The 26,325-nt window shown below is 24.9% G+C and overlaps 4 protein-coding genes and 1 long non-coding RNA gene across 19 annotated transcripts in view; 2 read left to right on the top strand and 3 right to left on the bottom strand.

The window, feature by feature from the left end:
- LOC108000374 (uncharacterized) overlaps positions 1-7,027 on the top strand; it is a 43,082-nt gene extending 36,055 nt beyond the window's left edge. For 3 of the 9 annotated variants that reach the window (XM_028667994.2, XM_017060663.3, XM_062086686.1), the window contains 6 exons: positions 8-31; positions 215-250; positions 422-586; positions 738-851; positions 1,850-1,923; positions 3,787-7,027. In XM_028667994.2, coding sequence (XP_028523795.1) covers positions 8-31; positions 215-250; positions 422-586; positions 738-851; positions 1,850-1,923; positions 3,787-4,141 — 768 coding nt within the window. In that variant the 3' untranslated portion in view covers positions 4,142-7,027. Of the gene's footprint in view, positions 1-7; positions 32-214; positions 251-421; positions 587-737; positions 852-1,849; positions 1,924-2,607; positions 3,486-3,786 lie in introns of those variants that run through there. The other 6 variants (XM_062086690.1, XM_028667998.2, XM_062086689.1 and 3 more) reach the window with 6 other exon arrangements.
- On the bottom strand, positions 6,584-7,677 carry LOC133667509 (uncharacterized). Its single transcript, XR_009833195.1, has 2 exons — positions 7,054-7,677; positions 6,584-6,926 (listed from the first exon to the last, which is right to left on the bottom strand). It is a non-coding gene; the product is annotated as an uncharacterized LOC133667509 (long non-coding RNA).
- A 1,520-nt stretch (positions 7,678-9,197) lies between these two features.
- Positions 9,198-18,127, bottom strand: LOC108000402 (cell division cycle and apoptosis regulator protein 1). Its single transcript, XM_062086659.1, has 15 exons — positions 17,954-18,127; positions 17,119-17,246; positions 16,597-16,868; positions 16,259-16,513; positions 15,866-16,129; positions 15,539-15,764; positions 15,113-15,390; positions 14,160-14,415; positions 13,143-13,208; positions 12,846-13,049; positions 12,493-12,672; positions 12,077-12,424; positions 11,594-11,963; positions 11,174-11,517; positions 9,198-11,083 (listed from the first exon to the last, which is right to left on the bottom strand). Exons 1-15 carry the CDS (start codon positions 18,009-18,011, stop codon positions 10,799-10,801), a joined length of 3,534 nt encoding a protein of 1,177 aa, XP_061942643.1. The 5' UTR covers positions 18,012-18,127; the 3' UTR covers positions 9,198-10,798.
- Positions 18,128-18,215: 88 nt separating this feature from the next.
- Positions 18,216-22,163, top strand: LOC108000404 (peptidyl-prolyl cis-trans isomerase). Of its 4 annotated transcripts, none has more exons than XM_062086682.1 (4): positions 18,216-18,790; positions 19,570-19,788; positions 20,638-20,991; positions 21,245-22,163. In XM_062086682.1, exons 2-4 carry the CDS (start codon positions 19,585-19,587, stop codon positions 21,314-21,316), a joined length of 630 nt encoding a protein of 209 aa, XP_061942666.1. In that variant the 5' UTR covers positions 18,216-18,790; positions 19,570-19,584; the 3' UTR covers positions 21,317-22,163. The 4 variants fall into 4 exon arrangements, with proteins under 4 accessions (XP_061942666.1, XP_061942667.1, XP_016916196.1 ...); XM_062086683.1 differs by having other exon boundaries at positions 18,216-18,800; XM_017060707.3 differs by having other exon boundaries at positions 18,216-18,852.
- The window catches only part of LOC108000414 (uncharacterized), a 39,867-nt gene continuing 34,786 nt past the window's right edge, over positions 21,245-26,325 (bottom strand). For 2 of the 4 annotated variants that reach the window (XM_062086676.1, XM_017060721.3), the window contains 3 exons: positions 25,908-26,231; positions 25,132-25,794; positions 21,245-24,866 (listed from right to left, as the gene is read on the bottom strand). In XM_062086676.1, coding sequence (XP_061942660.1) covers positions 24,657-24,866; positions 25,132-25,794; positions 25,908-26,231 — 1,197 coding nt within the window. In that variant the 3' untranslated portion in view covers positions 21,245-24,656. Of the gene's footprint in view, positions 24,867-24,933; positions 25,023-25,131; positions 25,795-25,907; positions 26,232-26,325 lie in introns of all 4 variants that reach the window. The other 2 variants (XM_062086677.1, XM_062086678.1) reach the window with 2 other exon arrangements.

The raw sequence follows: 26,325 nt of genomic DNA, 5'->3' as shown, positions 1-26,325 counted from the left end.
CTTCAAGTCAGAAGAGAACGGTTTGACGAGGGTATGTTTTTTATTGCACATTTTATTTTTATATTATTTCTTTTTTTCGTATTATCGCTTGCAGGATATATATTTATTATCGTTATCGTTATTATTTAATATTATTACTAGACGATTTAGAATACAATTGTATTTTTATAATTATAAAATATCGAATAACTTATAATTTATATTATATTCACAGGTAGACACTCTCAACCCATTCGACAACTCCATGAAGGTTAGTTTAATTATATTTTCTTAGAAAAGAAATATAAATTTTTTTTTCTTTTTTTAAGAAATAAAAAATATTGTAATTTATGAAATAATGACTTGCCTATCATTTTGATTTAAAATTCATTGTTGCCAATTTCGTAATGACATAATTTATAAAAATTTGTACGAATTTTAGAATGGTCTCTTCTATAATGTGAATGAAGGTGGCACCGCGGATGTTAGTACCTCTCCTGGAAGTGGTGGTAGTAGTATCGCGGATGAATTGGCCGATTTACGTAGACAGGTTGTTTTCTTGCAAGGTCAAGTAGAAGATAGAGATCGAACTATACAAGTACTGCAGGTAAGAAGTTTTATTGAAGATATATTTTTAATAAAATATAAAAAAATAAATTGTAGATAAATGATATCTTTTTGATTTACCTCCAATTGGAAACTTTCAGCTATTTAATTTACATTTTCATATAAAATAAATAATATTTTTTATTTTACAGTTCCAAATATCGAAACTCCAAGGACCTAATGGCGATGGCCAAACGTGTGCTTTAACTAATCATAATAATTTTTCATCTCCAAATACTTGTAATGCTGCTACGCAAACAGAAAAGGTATGTTGATAATTCGTCATTTTTAATATTAAAAAAATTCAGCGTCAAATTCTTATGATTAGCAATTTGCATTGCTCACCGATTTTTAATAATATTTTATTTAAAAATCAATTTTTGAATAATGATCACAAAACAATTAATTTTTGCTTCGTGCTAAAAGCATATATAGTAAGTTAAAAAGAGATGTTTTTTTAAAATAGCAATATACCACTGAATAGGTGATAAAGTTTTCGAAAAACAAAACTTTTACTCGTGCACTTTAGTTTTATAATGTATTATACATATGTTTATAGTACATTTTTAGTTATAAATTTATTTCTTTTTAAATTCAGCATAATCGTTTTTAAATTGCACACTTTATTTGTGATTGCATTATTCGATGAAAATCGTGTCATTTGTTTTTTTATTTAACTTAAAAATTTTATATAATTTTATATAATTTTTCATATGAAATTATATACATTAATTTATATTAATACTAAATATGAAATTGTTAAAAATTATAAAATAAATAATTGATTTAAATTATTCGTGATAATGTATATATATTGTGCATATATTGATTTTACCTAAGATGTCTCACATAAAACATTCAAGTAATTTGAAATATCAATATCCATTTTTATCGACTTCGTAATTCCATTGATTTAACGCAATCAATGTAATATTTAATTCATTATTTGTATTATATATTTAATCCCATCATTTATATGTTTATTCATATGGCACAAAATTTTGTGAAATAAATAATTGGGTGTAGATAGCGTTTATATTTAAATCACAGATATAATATTATAAATTTTATTATTATTTTATCTTTTTTTAATATTATTATTATTATTTATCTTTTTTTTTAATATGTAATAATTATCATATAGACATATAATTATAAATTTTTGTAGTTATTAATTTTTTAAACAATATCTTATTATTTGTTATTTTGTTTATTGTTACATTATTTATTTATTTATTTATTATATGTTTAATTATGAATACAGACACGACCAGTGTCGGCAGGACCATCACTCCTGCAAACACTTCCACAGGATGATGTTATGGGGCCTCTAGTTAGGTGAGATTTTTTTTTTCCTCGTCTTAGAAGCATTTTGTTAATTTTTTTTCATTTTTAAAAAAATCAGAAAAATTTTAAAAATATAAAAAAAAATCAGAACATTTTCAAAATATCTAAAATATTTTGATTTACAAAAAAAATGATTTACAAAAAAGAATAATAATATTAATATTAATAAATTATAATTTATATTTTTTATTGAATTATTTAGAAAACAACTTTATGATATAATATAAGATTTCCTAAAAATTTTTCTGATTGTATTAAAAGATTGTATTAATTTGTATTTGTATATTTAAAAGATTTAGGTAAAATATTTAAACAATATAGGAAATATGTGTCAGTATATAAATTCATAAAGTACATAAATACAGGATACATATCTTCTCATGTAGATATGATTTAAAAGAACTTTTTAAATCTTCTTTAAATCTTTAATTGTGACATTATTTTTACATTGTTATAAATAAATCTTAGAAATTTTATTAATTTGTAATCTATTTATGTTCAAACATTGTCATAATGAGGAATTAGGTGCAATACATACATGTACACAAAACATTTACAGCTCTTGCAAATATCATAAATATTTTTCACATGTGACATCATGAATTTTGTCATAAATAACATGTTGTTTTTGCTGCTCTGGTCATTACCCTTCTTCGATGATACCATGTGAGACAGCTTCAGGATCGGGAAGGTAGAGTCGGTCAGTTTGTGTGACTTAATATTGGGATATGTGCTACTTTCTGCATTAAATGCCCTTATATTCGTGCATCTTTTCTATATTAGGATTACTTGTTTGATCATTCGATTCTAACACTTTTCTCAATTTTATTTTGCATGCAAAAATGATATTACAATATTCCGCTTTTATTTTTTCTTTCATGCTGCTCTATTAAATTATTTCAAGAAATGTAAAATACTAATATTAACCGTATTCAACAGCGTGTGATATGACGTCTTGCATTAGGGTTTGTAATCGAATCTTTTTATTGTTAATAATAATATTAATGCATGAGTAGTTAATGTAAATAAAATTAATAAATAGAAATTAATAGTTTTGTACAATATTAAAAAGTATATGTTATATTTATTTATAAATTTTTTAATAACAGAAATATATCTGTAATATATTAGCAAAAAAAGATATTTTTTTAAAGAGAAATATAAATAATATATAAATATACATACATATAATATTTATGCAATTAAAAAAAAAAAAGAAATATTTTTTTAAATATTCTGTTCAATTTAAATGATTTGTTGGTTTTAGAATTTTTATTTGCTTTATTAATAATTATAATAATTATTAAGTAATAATTAATTGAAACACATATTAAATACGTGATTCGATTACAAATCCTGATGTTACAAACAAATCTGAATTAAACTAACAAACTAATTTTTCAACAGTTCGAAATACAACTTTAGTGATACATCATATAAAATATGTAATTTTTGCTTTCAAAGTATCTTTGTAATATTTTAACATTTTTAGTATATTAATTTCTAGCATGTAGTTCTATAAATAGATAAATTATATGATCAGTTGGAAAATACGATTGCATAATTCATTTTTTTCAAACACTCTTTTGAGTTTATAATAGATTTACAATTAATAATGTTTCATGCTGCATTTGATAGCTGTGTGGGGTAAGTTTCCATTGTTGCTTAATTCTTGATTCATTCATCAGACAAAAATTAAAAAATAAATTTGGCTTTCTAAAATTGTATTGTCGTATATTTTATATTGATAAATTATATTTTACACAGTTCTTAATAAAAAATTGTACGAATGTTTATAAAAATTTCTGCAATAAAAATTAAAAAATTTTGCTAATTTTATTATTTTATTTGCAGATGGAATGAATCATGGGATCGACATCATCCTCCGTTGCTCGGAGAGCTTAATGGTAACAGAAGCCCACGTAAGTCAACCGATCGTATACCACGTACAATAAAATCTCGTCAAGAGGAAACCTTGCATCGTCAAAATGGGCATACAGATAAATTGCCGGTTGATAATCTTTCTTCGAACAAAAGAATCATCAAATCGAAGGATTCAAAATCCACTGAATCGAACGACAAGGAGCAACACGAGACAAAAAGGGAAGAGAAATCGTGTATTCCAACGCCTAGAAAACTTGCAACATCGACTCTAATACCACGGTCAGCGAGGGCTTTAACCTCGACAGGCCGACCGCACAATACGTAATTACTTTATTTTGAGAAATTTCATTGAATTTTTTGACTTTACTTTCGTTTCATCGCGAAAAAATTGCTCAGATAATTTGATAATCTTATTCTTTATGAATTTTGTCATGAATAACTGAATGAAATTATTCTTTCATCCTTCAATTCGTAGCAGATAAGTTGCTACTATGTGATAATGCTATATATAATTTAGATATATATATATATATATTTTTATTTCAATTTTGAAATACGAAATTTCTAAATATTTCAATGATTACCATTTTACACTAAGTATATAATTTTTTTTTTATTTTTCTTAATTTTTCGATGAACAGCGAAAGTGAAAACGTCTTCAATATTTGCTACGCATAAATTGCAAAAATAATGTACAAATTATACGTTGAAAATTAAGGACAAGTCATAAGTTCCTATCATTTAAAGTTATGTTTCATTTGGTTCTGTCACTTCATATGTAGAAAATGCCACTATGGTCATTCTAACATTTAAATGAGATCATTAAATTGTAGAAATTAATTTTTGTAACTATCAATTATTAAGTTCTATTTGACTTTGTTTAAAGATATACATTCATTATATGGATGTATAATTTGAACTTTTATTTAGAAAATATTTTGAGTAATGTTTGTGATATTATAAAAAAATATCCATTTATCTTGTTGTGTACATTTTTAAATCAATTTTCATATGAACACTATCATATTTATTTGGCAAATATCATAAAAATTACAATATATATTCATATTCTTAATATTCAATTGTTTGTAAAGATTTTTTTCATTAATTTGATATCTTGAAAATTTATATTTAAAATATTTTCAATACAGCAAATACAAAACATATAATCTATGTCTTGTAAAACTATAATTACACTAAATTTGTATTACATATTGTGTATGCTATAGTATAATATGCTATGTGTGATACATTCTATGTACTTCATTACATATAGTGTATACTATAGTATAATACTATTGCTATCGCAGTGTATGTAATTGCATTATGGTGTAATATGTGCAATATTTTTAAAATATACATTATATTCTTTTACAACTATTGTACTTAGAGTAGAAACACAAGATAAAGGATCGATTATTATAAACATTTATGTTCTACACAAATAAAAACTTAGGAGAATATTAAAATTGATTTCTCCATATATTTTTAAATATAACAAACATTATTCTTGATTTAAAAATTTTTAATGAACGAATTTAATTCTCTGTATTATTTTTTATTCGATGTACAAATATTTGATATGAAATAATACTTTTTAATTGACCTTGATTTCAACAGTAAATCATTACTATTAAAATCAGGAAAATTTTGTAAATTTTTTTTTTACAATTTATGTTATTTATAATTTATTTCATGGCTGATTTGTAAGATTATATTTGGTGCTATTATCACAATTTTTCTTTAGTTTATCATATTTAGAATCTCCTGCAACATTGAATAGGAAAATCAGATGATTAAAAAAATCACTCTTTTATTTGGTTATTTTTAAAAAAAAATTATAAAATACAGCTACATAAATAAATTAAACAAGACAATAAATATATAGCTGTAAATGATTGGTACATAAAAGTTTCATATATTTTGTGTCATATTAATTAGTAGTATTGTAATAATATAATTTATTATTTTATATGAAACGGAGAATATTGTTTAATTGATATCAGGGGATACTAAATATTTCAAATACATTGTATATTTTTTTTATTCATACTTTAATTTGTAAAATGGTATAATAATAAAAAAATAATTAAGAGCATAAAACAATTTTTTATATGCAAACAATATTGAATTTAATATATCTCACCTTTATAATGAAAACAAGCAAATATGTATAAAAATATATTCCAACAAAAAAATATTAAAAAAAATATTTTTAAAGGAATAGACTGATTATAAAATAATACTACTTTTGAAACAATTAAATCTGATTTTTGATTGTCTTCATTTTAAAAGGTGAAAATTGATATTTTTTAATAATAAAAAAAAAACATTTTTTTATCACTCACCTTTTTAGTTTAATATTATCATAATTATATTCAATTTATAATTATTCAATATGATACTTCTTTTATTTTACATTACATTATTGCATACAATATTTTCAATCATGCATTTTACATTTGGAAATATTCTTAAAAAATCTATAAAATGTGATACATTTAAAAAAGAAATAAATTATTAATTATTAATTTAAACTGATAACAATGTAATAAACAAACAAATATTATATTTGCAAAATTTTTCAATAGGAAATACCTTTGTGCATTAAACTAAATAAATATTTAATAACTTAAAATATATTTTCAAGTTACTAGAATAAAAAAATTAGTTAAATAATGTTATTATCAATTAATCTATAAAAAATAATAAATTTGTTCATAAATGAAATTTGCTTTTTAGTAATTAGTTTGCAATATTAAATCAATTTTAATTTTTTTTTAATCTAATATAATTGCAATTTTAAAATTTATAAAATTAAATTTTTGTATATGTGATAAATTGAATATAATTAGATTACATATTATTTCATAATATAAATTTCTTTAAACAGTAATAAAATAAGTCATAAATGCTGCTGTTCCTTAAATGCGGTAGTATTGTACTTAGAAGTGTAAAATTTAGCTATAAATATCTTTGAATGTTTAATATTAAACATATGGTAAGCACAAATGTAAGTAGTATTTTAATCTTATTTAATATTTACAAATATACTTACATAAATAAAAGCTTTCACTTGTAATTAAATAGAAATACCAATAATTTATGATCTGTAATAGATAAATCTCATTTTAATTTGTACATTATATGTATAAATGTATTTTCATTGTGATTTTAAACATAATAAGATAATAAATGAAATTATGTTTAAGTATGTTATTTATCATTATATCCTACCCTTAGCACGAAAACTTATTTCTTGAAAACAAGGTACAAAATAGACTTAATGTTCAATGTATTTTTTTGTCTTCAGGAAAATTTATACATTCAAAAAATGATTTTGATATTTAACAGATTCTAAATCTATTATTTTGCTTATTAACAATAATATATTTTATATTGTTTTATACTATTTGATCAAATTTTTACATATAATATATATTTTATGTATCAATTAATTTTTCTATATTTTTATATTTTTATGTTATATGTATATTTTATATATTGTATATTTTATGTTTTTATATTTTGTAATATATTTTATATGTATTATTTTGTATTTTTATATATTACAATATATTTTTATATTTTTATATTTTTCTTTATTTTATCTTTTCTTTCAATAATAAATTTTTTTTCTATAATTTTTCTAATAATTCTGCGAATTTCTTATTTCATACAATTATATTTGCATACAAGTTTCATTTAGACATTTTTTCAAACAAATATTTATACTATTTTATGAAATATTTGTCGAATTTTTTTTATATTACAAACTTCTAAATATACTTACATTTCGCCGATAAGTTAGGCAATGATTGAAAAATTTTTATCAGCGCCATCTCGCGTTTGGATCATTGAAGCTCCGACTTGTTATTAATATAGTAGAAATGTATAGGAGGTATTCAAAGTCACAGACAAAGAAAACAATATTGTGTGAGAAAGATAGAAAGCATCTCCTACCATTTTAAAGACTTTGCTAATAGAAAATTAATTAATTATTTATTTTTTACTTAAAATTCTAACACTTTTGAGCTCGTATCTTGAAGCTAAATCTTCAAGCAAATTTCTCATATTAATTTTAATATGAAATTTTTCTCAATTAATTGTTTATTAATAATTAACGCATCATAGTTGTTAATGCATCAAAGACGCCATATTGAAAATTAATTAATTATTCATTTTCTATTGAAAATTTTGGTACTTTTAAGCTCTCATCTTGAAGCTAAAACTATAAAGAAGTTTCTCATAATAATTTTAACATGAAATTTCTTTTCATTGATTAGTTATTAGTAATTGACACATCATAATATCTAATACATCGAAGATGCTGTATTGAAAATTAATTAATTACTCATTTTTTATTGAAAATTTCGACATTTTTAAATTTATATCTTGAAATTACATTTTTAAATATATTTTTCATATTATTTTCTACTTCAAATTCTTATTTTTTAATTCTTTATTAACAATTATTATGAAGAATGCTTAGTTGCAAATTTTTATCATATAATCGATTAATAAATAATTATTTTATTCATTTAAATAATAACAAAGTTATAAATAAAATTTATAAGTAAAAATAGTGGAGGAAACAACGTTTTAAATACATACAATTATATTTAAAAATAAATTTCATATTATTGAAAAATTGCATATCAATAATGTTAATTCTTCATAATACATTATTTATTAATAAATAATTAATTGAAAAGAATTTCATATTAAAATTGATAGGAGAAACTTGTTTGAGATTCTAACTTCCAAATGTGAGCTTAAAAGTGACGAAATTTTGAATAATAAATCAGTAATTAATGAATTTTTTTATATAGCATTTTTAAAATGGTGGAAAATGATCTCTATCTTTTTTGCATAATATTGCTTTCCTTGTCTATGACTTCGAATACCTTCTTGCATATTCTGCTATGCTAATAACAAATCGAAACTTCAGAGATCCAAACGTGAGATGGCGCTGATCAAATTTTTCAATCATTGCCTAACTTATCGGCGAAAGTTATTTTATAAATTTATTGGATACAAGAAGAAATATAAAAAAATATATATTTTTTCTATTTATTTATTAAACATATAAAAAATAAAAGTACAGATGCAATTTTTTTTTAATCTTTAATAAGTAATTATAAAAAAAGTCAATGAAAATAAATAATAAGAGAAAATCAAAACAAGAATATAATGATAAAAAAATTGAAACAAATGTTTATTCATAGATAATAATATAGATATTAAAAAACATCTTATTAAAAATGTGAAAAAATATTATTTTTTTTGTTAGTTGACTATTTTAATTGATTAAATTAAAATAGAATTATAAATAAAGATTCATTTATAATAAATAGACAAAGGTATAAACAAAAATCATATAGAGTGTTTAAAATTTATTTTGTTCGTGAACCTCCTCATATTTAAAAGTATCTCTTGCCAAGGATATAATATTACAATGTTTATAATTTTTGTTTCACATATAGCTCATGTATCATTCCATACCTATAAATTTATTCTTAACATATTAAAGATCTTTTGACATGAATGCAATTTTCTAATATTAAACTACAAAAAGATTTTTCTATAATAGATTTTTTATACAAAATAGTGTCCTTGGCATTGTGTTTCTTAATGGAACACAAGATAACTAGTGTTCAAAAATCACATTTCTATGTATTTTTATTTTTTTCTATACATATTCAAGTCATATCCGTGTATGAGCAATATATGTTAAAAATGAGGGACATCATGAGCACTCATCTTTCTACCATATTGAATTATAATTAATTTAGAAATTTGTATATGAATTTTGATAAAAATTATATTAAAAGAAATAATAATAACAAAAATTGTAGATGTATATAAAAAAAATTGTAATCCTATTTTTTATAAATCTTTTTTAAATAAATTATTGTACTTTATATATATGTATATGTATAACAATATATTCATTTGATACTAAATTGTCTATAGATACTTTGGTGTTCAAATTATTCTTAGGTACCGTTTCCATGAAAATATTTACAGCAATTATAGAAAATATAGAATAGAAAAAATTTCATTTTGTACGCGTCATTTTGAGAAAAATAATGCTAACGATATCCCATAAATTAATCATTACTGTGTACTTTACAATTGGTGTTATACATATTGCGTAAAAGTTTTATTTTTTCATACTGTCTTCTGTGTACAAAGCAATAAATACACTTACAACATAATACAAATACATTGCTAGTGTTAAAAATGTTAATTAATTGTTGCTTTAAAAAGAAAAGTGAAAAATAATATTTATATAGGATTATATAACGATAAGCTCGACATTATAATCCATGAAAGCAACAATGCTAACATTATCTTAAACGTATTCATAAAAAAAAAAAAAAAAATGATTGTATTATAATGAAGTATCCTGAATAAATCACAGTCCATTATGAAAAAAATGAAAGAAAAAAAAAAAGATTTCTAAATTTAATCAACACTTGTTTAAATTTATCCAAAAATATGACAAAAATTTAAAGATATATTAATGATTATATGATAATAATTATCATTTATATGAACTTATTTTGAAATCACGACATATAGCTGTTTATCAGTATCTGGCACTTTATGGCAAATCAAAGTTCCTTAAGAATTTTGTCTATCTGCATTAAATTTGACAAATTTATATTAAAAATTGCAGTGTAAGAATTTGTTCTAATATCTGTATTCAATCACTTATTTATGCTATTTGAACGCGTGATCTTCCTTATTTCTAACGTAATATGCACAGAAACAGGTTTACTATATATTGTCACTGAGTGAAAAAAGTTATAAAACCGAGTCTTTAAAGTCATTTTTACTTTCATATGGGAAAATTTATCCCATTCACTTCCCTGTTGCTGTTTTATCACTAAGCACATTTTTAATTTCCTTTTTATTTATATAATTTAATAAAAGTGCGTTCACATCTTTTACAAGAAATAAAGAATATTTTTTTTTATTTCTTTTCTTTATCAGTTTCTATTATTTCTTTTTTAATTGAGACTTTATTGTCACATTTTTTATCTTTATCCGTTTCTGTGAATTCTTTTTTTATTGGAACTTTGTTATCACCCCACCTACTATCCATTTTAAATTTTGTTTCGATTTCTGATCCATTAACTTCACTAACTTTTTCATCTTGTATTTCTACAACTTCTACTTTTTTTGTATCAGACTGCATCATTTTTGCTGCTATATGATACATATTTTTTACTGCTGTAAGGTATGTATGGCATTCAGACTACGCAGAAAAAAAACATAATTTAAGTATATTTTTTGATTAAAAAAAAAAAAAAAAAAAAAAATTAATTAAAAAAAACATCAAACTTACCGATACTTTTTTGAGTTTTTCATCTGTGTTTCTTAATTTATCTTTGTATACTTTTAAATCTTCGGAAAGAGCTTTGATGTTATTTGTTTGTTTTGTTGATTTTTCATTTACTATACATAATTCATGTTGTAATTCCATTAGACGCTCTTCCGTATCCAATCGAGCTTTTTCTGACCTTTTTAATTGGCTAACAAGTTTCTCTACATCTAATAAAGAACCTTTATATATAACAAATCCTTCTGATACAATTGATTCATCAGATTGTTCTATAATTGCATCTTCTCTATGAACTCTTTTTGATGGTGGTCCACTTCCAACGAACACAGGTAATAATTTTTTATTTCCTGAAATAAAAAATAATGAAATGTTAATAAAAATTGTAAATTAAAATATGATACTTATTAGATATTTATAATCTACCAAGTGCTAATGAACGTAATATTTCTTCTTCATTTTCTACTTTAGTAGAATCAGTTTTATCAATTTCCTTCTCGTCTTTTTTTTCGTCCTTCAAATCATCTTCCTTCGATCTATCCGTTAATTTACGATAATGCAAAGAATCTCTTGTTACAACCTTTTGTACTAATTTACGAACTTGTGCTCTTGATAATTTCAATCCTAAAGTATAAATAAGTTCTTCTATATCTTTATCAAATATATAGCCACAATGAGTTTGATCGAAATAAACGAAAGATAATAAGAGGTAAGGATCATGTGTATACAATTTTATTTTCCTTTTTCTTCCATCTTTTTCTCTATCTCTTCTACCGTCTTTAATTGAATCATCATCCTATAAAAAATAATTATTGTAATAAATTTTAAAGTTAGTTAAAAAATAAAAATAAGTTAAAAAACTTAGATGTATATATACAATAAAATATGTGTAAAAAGACGTGTAATTACATCAGATTCATCTTCTTCATCATCATCGTCATCATCATTTTTTTCTTTCTCTCGATCTCTATCATCTACTTTGCTTTTTATATCTTTTTCATCTTTTTTATCTTTACTTCCTTCTCTTCTTTTATCATCTTTTCTCTCGTCTTTTTTACATCTTTTGTCATCATCTTTTCTTTTATCATCTTTTTTTTCATCTCTTTTGTCATCTTTTTTATCCTTTTTTTTATCTTCATCTTTTTCTTTCGGTTTTTCAGGAAGACTACATAATGATCGATAAATTCGAAAACCAAAATCTCGCATTAACATTTCATTAAAAAGTTCTGCAAATAACGATACCTCAAAGGAATGTTCCTATAAAAAAAAATAAAATACAGATTAATTGCATATGATTTAAATTTGATATATGACAAGAAAAGTACCTTTGTATCTTCTGGTCTATAATCTAAAAGGACACTCAAAGACATTACAGTACAATCAAATTTTCCACTTTTAGCCATTCTGGAAGGATGAACAATGATATGAGATGATTCAGGTAAAGTATATCGCTTTTCAAGAGCAGCGCGTTCACGTTCACAAAGTTTTCTTCTATCTTCATCATGCTGTGCACATATCAATATAAATTTTTAAATTTTTAAATAATTTTTACATTTGATATTCATCATATCGCTTATATTTTATTTTAATAATTTAATAATTTAAGTTTTGCAAAATAAAAAAATTACACTCACACATATGCACGCACGCACAAAAAAATATATCCAAGAAATCTTACATCTTTAATATCTTTAAATTTTTTATCTTCTTCTTCTTTTGGTGGAGGTGAAATATCTTTATCATTTTCTTCTATGTCATCTTGTCTTCCTTCTTCTTTAGCTTGTTCTGATGTTATTGCTTTCATAAGTCTTGCAAGTAATTGTGATTTTAAACCTTTGCAATTTAAATTACGAGCTGCTAATTCTTGTCTTAGTTCAGTCACCTAGTAAAATAAGATTAAAATAAGATTAATGTTATATGGATATATATGCAAAACAACCAAAAACATTAATCTGTAAAAAATATTGAGACTAACATTCATAGACTTTGGATCCAATTCAGAATAATGAGTGGGATCCTTTTTCTCTGGCACTGGATCATCCTGAAAAGAAAAATTAAGCATTATGTTATGAAAATAAAGATTAGAATAAAAAACTACAAAACAGAAGCAGCCCCTATATAACGAAACGAAACCACTCCCTCTTCATTCTTTCATCACTCTCTATTTTATCATTCTCTCACATTGTAATGATATACACTGTTCTTCATTCACGATGACCTTCAAGTATGACTCAAGTAACTGCTAGATTCTCATAGTGTCCTGGCTCTGGTGTCTGTGTGATTGATAGGTTATGGATAATATCAATAATGTTGTATATAATGATTATCAAATGAAATTTTTGAATGATTTATCAATGATGGTGAAGGTTTCAGGAAAGGGAATGGCTCAGCTGTGCTCTTCTCCGAGCTAGGCTTGCTTGCTTCTCTTGTTAATGCAATGTGACTGCCAGTGGCTAAAGGAATATTTGCAATACATTACTCATTGATCTTCTTTGATATATTATCTTGATTCAGAAATTTTTCAATAACCAAAATATTTTAGAATTTATAATTAAGTATGATTATTTTACACAAATAACGAATAATTCTATGCAATTTTAAAATATTATATATGTTATATATCATATACATGTTATATACCATATAAAAATAATTAAATTATTTACTATTGTATCATTTGACTAATATTACAACATTATTCATATGTTATTGAGCCACATATTATTACTATTTCCTATTAATTATATATTGAAATAATGAATATTCAAATATTGATTAACTACTCGAATAATATAATAGCATTCAATAAAAAAAATAATTTAAATGATCTAAATTAGCAATAAACATTTAAATATTCAAAAAACGAACAACTATAGGATCAATGAGCAAGTACAGCCTATATTGAAAATTCAGTTTAGTAATGGGAAAACAGTTGCACGATTATATAATGTAATAAAAAGGTAAAAGTAATATGGGATGATGTTGGCAGTGCCTTTTGATCAGCGACGGCAGCCTCATCAGTGTCATTGGCAGCATCCAAATCGTCGGGACTAGAGGCAGCACGCAGCAATTTTCGCTCCAGTTGTTTCTTATAGCTGAGTTGCAGACCATCCCATTCCAATTTGATGGGTACACAGCTCCAAACATCTGGGAGAAATAGTATGACGGTTTCAACGCGAGAGGGCACCACTCGCCCCGACTTGTGGGTCGTTTCTGCACGTCTGTAGTAGAGTTCCAGGAAGCGGTACCTGTGCCGCAAGGAAAAACAATACCCAAACGTCAACTCAGGTTAATGCCGCTTAGCTTTGCCTTATATGCTAAGTGTTCGTTCGCTTGTTCGTAAAGCCCACGCACTGCATACAAAGCCACACACAGCGCACAATGTAGACCATTTGATAAAGCACAACTGAGTGGATTACAACGATCATAGAACAATAGTGATGATCTGTCTGCCACGACTGCTTGAATATCATCTGGGTGCTCGATACAGGATCCAATGCAGCAATCTCCATCGGTCGGTCGTGTATAGAACAAATACATACCTCCTCTGTAGAGATTGAGCTACAACCTTAGTTATCAATTCAGAACTCACATTAGAAGTTACTTTCTCTCACAGATGGTATACCTGCCGGATCTTTCTTAATACTATAACATTCTATTTCATATTTTTAACATAATTTAGTTATATATCATCAGTATATTATACATTTATACAATATGAAATGCTGGACGGAGTTGACGAGTCCAAACTTTTCAACCGATGAGAATTTTTAATTTTTATATTAATTTTTACTGAAGTAACTTGATAATGTATCGGCGAATAATGAAACAATAATGGGCAGAAAAACTAGATAGCATCACGTTGCTCTTTCGATGAAGTGCTTTAAATTATAATTAAGATAACAATCAAAATAGAAAAAAATATCAATGTATATAAAATCGTACCACTGAGTACAACTGGATAGATCTATTCCCGTGAGCGCCTTACAAGTCCTCACTGCCGTTCTAATCAATACTGATGGATCTTTTTCAGGATTAGGACCATCCAAAGAAGGACTCCATGGTCCACCAATAGCCATTGTTTCATTTTTACCGCGTAAGCCTACTAAGAAATTTATTAAACGTGTAGGATGTACATAATCGCGATCTGGATCTCTATCTTCAGATACACCACAACATCGTTTATAAATTTCTTCCATGGCAGGCATAGATATCAGCATAACCTGATAAAAATAATATTTATGATTTAAAATTAAATGTAAATTTAATATAAATATAATAAATTATTTATTAATTAATATTAACTACCATTGAATCTGCAATAATATAAAAATTAAATGCCTCAATAATATCCATGTTAAATTAACAAACCTTTGCAGAAAAAAGATAATCAGCATCTGAAGGTTCTAATACTGCTGTATTTTCAGAACAAGGATCAACATCTTTGTGCATGACATGAAAAGAGCATGGCTTATTAAGAGCAAATGGCATATGTGGAGGAAAGGCATCAACCCATCGAAAATTAGTAGAAAAAAAATCACTAGGAATATACATATTTTGATAGCGTCTTCTTATTTCAAGTACATCTGCTTCAGGTCTAAAATAATAAGTAGTTAAATCCTACGGTTTTAAATATATTATAAAAAAGATATTACATGAAAATAATTTTTAATTAAATTATATAAAAAATACACTTACAAATCAAGTGCTATTTTTGGTATTTGTACCATGTAACGAGGTACAACTCTAGTACGTCGTCTTGGTCTTGGAGATTTACTTCTTCTAGTTCTTGATGGACTACGTTCCTCTTTTTTCTCGCGTTCCCTAATTCTTTCTTCACGACGTCTTTTTCTTTCAATTTCTTCTTCTTCATTTTTTCGTTCTCGTGGAGATCTTTCTCTTACTCTACCAACTTTATTTCGGTTACTAGCTGTATTAGCACTTGTTGCACTAGTTGTGAATCTACCAAAAATTATATATTTTTTGAATAAAATATATTATTACATTATATATATTATATTAAAAAAAATGTTTGCATAATATAATAAATTATTACTTATAATTAATAAAATAATATCTAGCATTAATTACCTATTATTAGCATTTTCAGCAGGAGGGGGCACAGCATTATATGTTCCTGAGGTTCGGTTTTGTTGTGGTTGAGATTGTTGTTGTTGTTGGCGAGTATTTTGATTATTTTGTTGTGTATTAGTATTATTATTATTATTTCCCATAGGAAGTACTTGTATTCTAGTAGCACTCCATTTAAATGGCATGGATGGATTATATGATGCTTCTACTAATACTCGGTCACCCACAACAGGATTAGATCCTTTAACACATGCACTGAAAGAATGTTTTAATGTTACATACTGTAGATTTCAAATTAAAAAAATAATAAAAATATTTTTATTATTTTATAATATTACTTTGTTTGAAAGAATACATCTTCATCTACAAAACCAAAATTGTCATATACTTGTGTAACTGTGCCAGTAAAAACTCTTTGTTTTGTAGAAGATGAAGGTACATTTTGTTGTACTTGTTGTGGTACACCAGCAACAGAAGGTTGAAATGCATTTGTATTTAATGCTCTTGGTGGTGGATAAGAAACAGTAGCAACTTGTGGATATAATTGACCAGCTATACCTGATGGTAAGTTAGATCCAAGTGTTGCCATTGAAGCCATTGTTATATTGGGCTATTTTATAAAATAAATATAAATTAATAAATATTAATAAATAATATAATGATGTTAAATATAATAAAGAAATTAAAAATGCATATTTTAATAAATTATTTTTAACATCCATTAGAAAGAATATATATATAAAGTATATAATATATAAAATATAATAAAAATTTAATTAAAAATAAAATATCATATATTATATTTTTATATTATTTTTATATTTTAATATCCTTTAATATAATCCATAATCTGTACTAACTTGCTGTAATCCCAAACTTTGTTGATAAACTTGTTGCGTTTGTTGTTGATATTGAACCATGGGTTGGCCACCTATACTACCCATTGCTTGACCTAACATTTGTTGTTGAATATTTTGAATTCCTTGTCCTATAAATAAAAAGTATATTAAATTTATATAATTTATAAATATAAATAAATAATAAATAAATTATTTTTAATTGCTTATATAAATAAACATTACATAAATCACAATAAAAATGCATTATATAATTTATGATATTAATAAACTTGTTATTAATAAATTTATTCAATAAATATATCTTATAAACTTAATTTTCTTAATTTAAATTTCTCTATACAATTTATTATATATAACTATTATGTATAAAAAGCTTCTATTTCTAAAATATTAAATAATTATAAAAACATTAAGAAGATAAAACGTAAGTATATTATTTATATTTATATTAAAAAAATACAATTTCTTTTCTAATAAAAATTTGTATGAAACTTGTATAAGTATATAATATATAAGATATAAATAAGATTTGCTTATAAATAAAAAAAAAATTAATTTATTTCAAAATTAAAATTATTACAAATTGAAGATATAATGCTAACATTTTATTCGTATAAGCTATATTATAATTTAATTACGTTTAATTTATTATTCAAAAATAAATATTTTAAATCAATTTTTGATGTTTCAATAATATTAAATAAAATATTTATAAAATATATTTTATAAATATATTTATTGACTTGTATAAATTGTAACAGAAACTTGGCAACATTGTTGACTTATACGGGACGATATAATAAGATATCTTACATTACTAATAAAATCAGTATACCTGCATTACGAACCCATGGTGGATTTTTGCCACCTCCAAATGGTGAAAGATTACTCATTTCTTAAGAAATATGTAATATTATTAATAATATAAATTTAACAAGATCTTCACTATATTCTTAATTGAGCGTCCTTCATTCGGGCGCCATCTTTTTAGCTACTACTACTGAAATCAAATATTATTCTATTTCAGGAAGTAAATTAAATTTTAAATTTTTTAAATACATATTCTTTATGAAATTTTCTATAAAAGTATTATTTTGTTTGATATTAATTTTTCTAATTTATTATTTAATGACAAATAATATTTCCTAAATAATTATAACAAAAATTAAGAAAAATTTTAATTTGATTTTATTGTATGTTTAGACACATAGGAAACATTTTCATCAGATTGAAACTGAATGAAAACGCATATATCTTGTTTTATTGTCAATCATTGATATCTAATATTTTAATGCATTTAAATTAGCTCATTTTTAAAAAATAATTTTAAATATAAGATAATATTTGTAATTGATTATTTATATAATACAATTATAATAAATGTATTATAATAATTCAAATAAATTCATTTTTACTTTATTATGATAACAATGAATCAAAACGTCATATCCGGCGTAGATGCCACAATAAAATTGAACAGAATCATGATTGGTCCACAATCAAGATTATCAAGATCCAAGGCAAAGCATGACATAACATCCTTTGGTTATGTCAAATGAGTTATATTAGTATAATTGCATGTTCTCTTTTCATTATAAGTTAAAACAAGATTTCTTCGAATAGGCTATAAAAATAATATTCTTAAGTGAAAGAACTTAATAAGAATATGAATGTATGTAATAGTATGTATGTAATAGATTAATTAGATAATTATTTAATATTAAACTTATATAAGTAAGTATATAGCAATATTTTCAATATTGAATTGAATATATATTAATTTTATGGATAAAATTATATCATATAATTATATGATATAATAAATAATATCATATAATTTATATTATAATTTATATTGATATTTTTAATAGTTTATGAAATATAAAAATATATTTTTATTATTATATATTATATATATATATATTTTTTTCATTAATAATGAAAAAAAAAAATCTTTAATGAATGAAAATAAAAAATATATTGTAAGTCATACATGAAGAAACTTTAAGGCGCAATCATAAAAACGTAATTCAAAATCGTATGAATTTCAAAAATTAAAAAAATTTATTATAAAATATTTAATTTTAATAAAATTATATTTATAAAAATAATATATATAACTAACACTGTAGATTTCTAAATTAAAATTTTATTTCAATTTTTTTTTTAACTCTATAAATTTTAACAGAATATACTATTATTCTTTCTGTTACGTGATCAAAAACAAAACATGCTATTGGTTATTTCACATTGCTGTAGGAAATGTTATACGGGATTGGTCAAGCAAGAAAACCACGCTTGTCGTTCAATAATTATCGATATTAAATTGAAATCGCCGTTTTATTACATAATAATTCTATAAAACAGTAAACGATTATCTTTGAAAAACAATACAAACAATATTATTTAGTAGAAAGAAGAGATTAAGCTGTCTAAACTTGATTTTTAAAGAAGTAAGCTTTGAACATGGCGTTGAGATCGATCTGCCGGCTGTCAATTGATTCGACCTTCAGCCATTTGAGCCATTTGGGAGCCACCGCCCGGCCGAGACGATCGTCTTTCGCATTGCTCGTACGAAGTTTTGCCGTTATTGCAGAAGAAATGGGTTTGCCGCGAGTTTTCTTCGATATGACCGCGGATACTAAGCCTGTGGGTCGTATCGTAATGGAGGTAAGTGAAAATTATTTTCAATTAATGTAGTTTTTATTTCTAAAACATGTTATCGTTGGAATCCCGGCATGATTGGCCATCTTGGATTTTCTTGAAAGCCGGTTATGTGAGACGATTTTCGATTAGAATTTTCCTCAAAATTGTTATTATGCATATTTTGTTATTTGAAATAATTATTTTAAGAAAATAAGATTAAATTTTTTTTCATTCGATATTGTGAAGCATGATACATATAAGGTATAGTATATAAGTATTACTAATTTTTTTTGATTTCTACTGAATCGTAAAATTTTCCATTCACGATTGCCGCTGACACGTTTGATTACGTATTCTGTACAGGTGAAGCTTTAGCGCGTAATTATAGAATATGTCTAAATGAATTTTTTTAATAATTTTAAATGCTATATAAGCTTAAAATATTGTAATTATAATTTTTTACACATATTAATTTAACATAGAAAAAAAAAAATATGAATAAGTTATGAACACGTCATAGCTATAATGGAAGTGGTAATAATATAATTTCATTTGTATTTAGATATGAATGTTAATTTTTACTATATAATTTTTTTATATACATTGTGTTGTTATATTAATAGTAAAATTTTCCACTTCAATGAGTAAATCAACTATGTAGTTGTATATATATATATATATCAATTATATATCAGTATAATATTTAAAACATTGATTTTTAGATTATATTAATTTAATTTCTATTATATAAATAATTATATATTTATTTATAAATAATAATTTAATTCAATGTATAATATAGAAATAATAAAAATAATCAAATATTTTGTTTGATATAATGTTTTTTAAAAAAGAAATTGATTAAATTTTCAGTTAAGGAGTGATGTTGTTCCAAAAACTGCAGAAAATTTCCGAGCCCTTTGTACTGGTGAGAAGGGTTTTGGTTATAAAGGAAGCAGCTTCCATAGAGTGATCCCAAATTTCATGTGCCAAGGAGGTGATTTTACCAACCATAATGGCACTGGTGGCAAATCTATTTATGGTGTGAGATTTGATGATGAGAATTTCACATTGAAACATACCGAACCTGGTATTCTTTCCATGGCTAATGCTGGTCCAAATACTAATGGTAGTCAGTTCTTCATTACCAGTGCCAAAACAAGTTGGCTTGATGGCAAACATGTTGTATTTGGAAAAGTTGTTGAAGGAATGGATGTTGTTAGAAAAGTATGTTATACAAATAATTATATTCTTAATCTTTTGCCTTATTTCATACAAATATACAGATATTTAAAAAATATTTTATCATACGATAATTGATAATATATGATAATAGTTTATAAAATATAAATTAAATTTTTATTACTTCTATTTTAAGAATACTTTAAAATATAAAATATTTTAATTTATAAATGATTAAATAATTTAGTATTATCTTTTTTTTAAAATATAATTTAATATTGTTTTTTTTTTGTTTTAGTTGGAGGCTATGGGATCTCAAAGTGGAAAAACTTCCAAAAAGATTGTAATAACTGACTGTGGAGAAATGTAGATTGTTCAATTAGATACTCTAATGACTGCATTTTTATTTAGCTGTTGCATACAACTGTTGCTATCTTTATTGTATGATTCATTCATTCTAATCATCGCCGCCATTTTTCTTTAATATTATGGATTGAGTTTCATATAAAAGAAAATACTGTATAATTTTTAAATTAGAATTAACAAATCAGCTGCATTGTACAATCTTTCATCATAAATAATTGAAGTTGGAATACGTAATGAAATAGAATTTATTAACATGAATTTTTGGTTTGTTTTTTTATTGTAAAAAATCGTTCAATTTCTCATTCATCATTACCTGCAATAAGCAACATATTTCTTCTTCTAATCAAAGTAATATAAAACAAATGAACAAAATTTAGATCCAACATTCTTCCATGGAATATTTCTCCTTTAATGATATTAAATTATATAGCACACTAAATGTGTATAGATGAATCGTGCATTTCATAAAATAATTCTATGTGTATTCATATTTTAGTATCTAATCAGGATAAAATTCATAAGCAAGATCCATAATTAGTGTTACATGATTGCTGTACAATGCATTTATCTGTGACGTTACGGAATATTTTAACTTTTCTATTGTGCTTTTATACTTAGACCCATCAAAATAATGCTCATGTTATCTAGGGCATTATTCGTTTTTATATGTATACACCATTCCTTTTCTAAGCACACAAGATAATAGAGATTTGATTAGTGTAAACTGTAATATCAGATAATGCCTTTAGGTAATTCCATCTTATTTTGATGTAACACAAATGTTGAAAGATGTAGTTTCAACGGTCACAGTAATTGGGATTTCTATAAAATAAAATTGTTTTCAGAACTAATTGTTGTATATTTATTATCATGAATAAAGTATGAATTCCTTTCAATGGAACCATATTTTATTAAGTTATTTTATTAAAAGGAAAGGTTCATTTCATAAATATATTTTATATAATTATAATCTTTGTTTATTTTTAAACTTACACTTATTTAAAAATTATTACATTATTAGAGATTTAATATAATAAATTTATGCTATATAAATTGAAGTTTAAAAGAGGAAAAATATATAAATAAATTTTAATATGAATTTTTGCACGTTAAATTATAAATATTACAAAATATATATATGGTTGATAAGTATAATCATAAATATAATCTGAGATGATAAATGACAAAATATTTTTATTGCTTATTTTATTCATTGATATGGCATTTTTGATATGCCTTTTATTATTCACAATTTCTACGTATTTTGTATTAACAATCTAATATATAATGTTAATTTCATTCAATTTTAACATTAATATAAACTAAATAAAATGATATTAATATTAATTAAAATAAAAATATGGATTAAAGAAATGCCTTAATTAATGAAAACAGAAAAATTGATATACATTATATAACAAATCATTAAAAATAACCGTTAATATTTTGAATTTTATTTTTAAATAAATATTTTATTTTTAATTAAATATTTATTAATTGATAATAATAAAAAATATATAATTATATTTTTAAATAGTTATTGATCAAATTTTTTTTAAAAAGAAAAGAGGAAAATAGGTTAAACTTTTGTAGATTTTATTAATTCTGTGAAAGCTGAAACCATAAATACAATATGAGTATTATATCAACGTTATTTCGTACAGGTAGCCACACATGTACGTAACAGTCATATTTAATGAAACATTTACATATTATTCAGTAAAATCCATTTTCATTTTTTTAACATTTGTATATTAATAAAATTGCCATAATTATCTGCTCATTGTTTGTTTCCTTGATTATATTTTTAAAGTATAACGATAGTATGTCCATGATGTAACATAAATATCACTCACATTTTGACGATCTACAGATCTAGCTACGATTTTACAATATAAATTAAGTCATTATTAAAAGTATGTATGTGTAAATTTTTATACACACAATTATACATATTTATATGTATGCGCATTTATATAATATATTACAATTATTTATTGAGCCTTCGACCCGCAAAGGCATACACGCATTACATTTTCCTTCAACAACACTTTTTTAAGATCTTGTTTTATGAAAGAAGAATACCATTAAGTATTGAATTTAAGAATGAGAATTTTTTAATCATTCTTTACCCATTATATTTATTGATTTTTTTGTGCTTCAATATCCATCTGTGGATATGTAAGAAATATTACTGCCGTTTTTAATATATTATTTAAATTTTACTACTGGAAAAGATGTCTAAAGACAGATCTTGTTTTTAAAATTGATTTAAAATTGTAGAATTTAAAAAATTTTTATTGATAAAAATATATATCATCTTTCAATTAAAAAGTAAAGTATATTATTTTAACTTATTAAAAGATGATTTTTAAAAAATTAAAAATTTGAAAATAAAATGATTAAGATTAATATCTAATTATTTATGAATTAATTTATAAAGATATTTTTAAAGATATTAAAAAAATCAAATTAAAAAATAATTTGTCTTTTTTTTTATAAACATAATTTTTTAATTGTTTGAAATCATATTTATAAATAAAAAATTGTATTATGATTGAATGATCTTTTATACGGGATACACTATACACACATATGATCGAAATATTTTAATTTCAAACGGTCGTATCGTTCAATAACAATCTGTTTTATATTTGACTCTTCTCATAAAAAAACAATACTTTTTTATTTATGGAATATCATATAACATTTACGACATATTTTTCAATTATATTTCGAAATTTTAGCTTCGAATTTTTGCTTAATTATATTTTGAATACTATAATTTATTAAAATTTATTTAAATATAGAAGTTGATTAAACTTTTGTCCACATTTACTTGTTGAAAGTTGCATCCATTGAAATATTTAGATCTACGATGTTTTATAGATTTTTATATTTAATTTTTAACCATGGATCCCGCAATGCCAATGAATCTGTTTTATTCATCCAACTGTAAAATTTCAATAAAATTAAAAACATTTTTACAACAAAGATGATTAAGTATTAATAAACATATAAAATAATTATGATATAATTATAACGTTACTGAGAATCTATGAATGTAAATGTATGGAAAGAAAAAAGGAATAAAAATACAATAGAAAATACTCCACTTTTGAAATTTTCACTGATAGATATTCAGAATTATGAATATTAGAATATTAAAATTGATAAAAATGATAAGACAACATCTCTTAGAAGTACAGGAATGGAAAGAAAATATACATAGTTTGAATTAAATGAGATGATCATTTATCTATTAGGTCGTGTTAATCTTTGAATAAATTCTTAAACGAAGAAGCGTTAATCAAACGAGCGAGACCCGTGTTTGTATTTCCATACTACTTGACGAATAGATCTTTTAAAGAAGAACAGATAGATGGTTCGCAGGATTCGGTTTGTTCTTGGTCTTTGGTATTCGAAAACCAACTCGTCACTTTACTTGATCTTGGTTTGTTCGGAGATACCGAGGGTTTGCCGTTCGATCCGGTTGCTTCCGCGTCATTTCCTCTTTGCGCCGTCAAAATTTTTTCAATTGCGCTACCCAACACCTACAAACAAAATCGTTTTTCTATATCTGCTTTGAAAAAATTGAGAGAGCTATATATATACACATACATGACAAAAACCTACAATTCCTTACTATTATAAATTTTACTTTATTTTTATTCGCAAAATTCATTTACAAAACTAAATTTGTTGCTACCCTAAAAATAAATCATTAAAATAATTCGTGATTCGTAAAATTTTACCACCAATATTTGCGCAAGAAAGGCCAATTAATAAATCACCGCGCGCGATGATAATACAACAGACCTGGGCGTCCACCTTCGTCCCACTGGTGTCATCCCATACGACTTTGTGCCTGATATCGATGCTAGGAGCCGTTTTGCCTAATGTCTCCTTGACCGCCTTCACGACCTTCGATTTATCGAACTTGAAGTTCAAACTAGCCGTGATTAAATCTTCCGGCTTCTGTTTCTTCGACATCGGTTGATGTCTCTTTGTGAACCAATTCGACGGAGCCATGATAGTCGAAGCTGCAGCTTTCGAGGATCCGGCCAGCTTGCTTTTCGCCCCATGGAGAATGGACACGTCGAAACTGTTGGAGCGAAAGCTTTTCAATCGACTTCGTTTCTGTTCAGCCGTCTTCCCAGACCAGCTCGACTTGCTCTCCTCGCGCGTGCTCGATCCTTCCTCGCCGCATCGATTGATCTCGGTCGCGGACGAGGCCAACGAGCTCAGGATCGATATCAGATCGGTGTTGGAGCACACGATGCCCGAAACGGAAGCGCTCGTGGCTCTCGGCACTTCCGAGGCCCGTCTTCGGATAGAGGCGGTCGGTGATACGGAAGGCGCGGGCATCTCGGAGAAACGTCGTTTCGGATACTGGGTGTATCGTTGGGTCGAGCTATTACCCTCCAGCGGCTGGATCTCGCACACTTGTTCCGTCGACGTCTTGTACATCTTCAACAGCACCTGCGGGCGAGATCGGTTTTAGTATCTTCCCTTTGATCTTTTGTTTTACTTTTAAAATTGAAGAAAATGACCGGGTCTAGTTAATAAAAGTTAAGTTCGTTATATATCTCAACCTTCTTCGCTTTCATCTCCGCGATATCGTCCATGATATCTAATTGAAGGTTATGCGAGCTTCCGGCATTGCTCGGCGGCCCACCCATTCTGGATTCCGAATCTCGACGAGCCGGCAATATTCTGGTCGCGCCTCCGAGTGGGAAAGCGGCAATTGATTCGCGACGATTACGGCTGAATAGAGTCTGTGGTACTCTGGAGATGGTAACGACCGAATGCCTTCGGCCACCCGGCTGAGGAGCTGGTGCTTGAGAGAGGGTGGACAGGAAAGCGGCTTCTCTCGCAGACGGGCCTGATTCACCGCCACGTTCGCTCAATCGTCTCACCTGTTGGTGAAAATCGTTTTAATTTTCTTTCTTATTATTATTTTCACTGCAATGACGATTGAAAAATAGTAAAAGAAAATTATGGAAAGATAGA

The sequence above is a fragment of the Apis cerana genome, linkage group LG16, assembly GCF_029169275.1.
Source record: "Apis cerana isolate GH-2021 linkage group LG16, AcerK_1.0, whole genome shotgun sequence".
NCBI lineage: Eukaryota > Metazoa > Arthropoda > Insecta > Hymenoptera > Apidae > Apis > Apis cerana.
This window is presented reverse-complemented; position numbering and strand designations above follow the sequence as displayed.

Bases quoted from the DNA above. Each gene is read 5' to 3' on its own strand.
- LOC108000402 (XM_062086659.1), bottom strand. From the start codon at position 18,011: ATGAGTAATCTTTCACCATTTGGAGGTGGCAAAAATCCACCATGGGTT. The intron at 16,869-17,118 runs GTTAGTACAGAT...TTTATAAAATAG, and splicing joins AAAGTTTGGGATTACAGCAA to CCCAATATAACAATGGCTTC. The intron at 16,130-16,258 runs GTAATTAATGCT...AATTTTTGGTAG, and splicing joins GCTGAAAATGCTAATAATAG to ATTCACAACTAGTGCAACAA.
- LOC108000404 (XM_062086681.1), top strand. From the start codon at position 19,585: ATGGCGTTGAGATCGATCTGCCGGCTGTCAATTGATTCGACCTTCAGC. The intron at 19,789-20,637 runs GTAAGTGAAAAT...TTAAATTTTCAG, and splicing joins TGGGTCGTATCGTAATGGAG to TTAAGGAGTGATGTTGTTCC.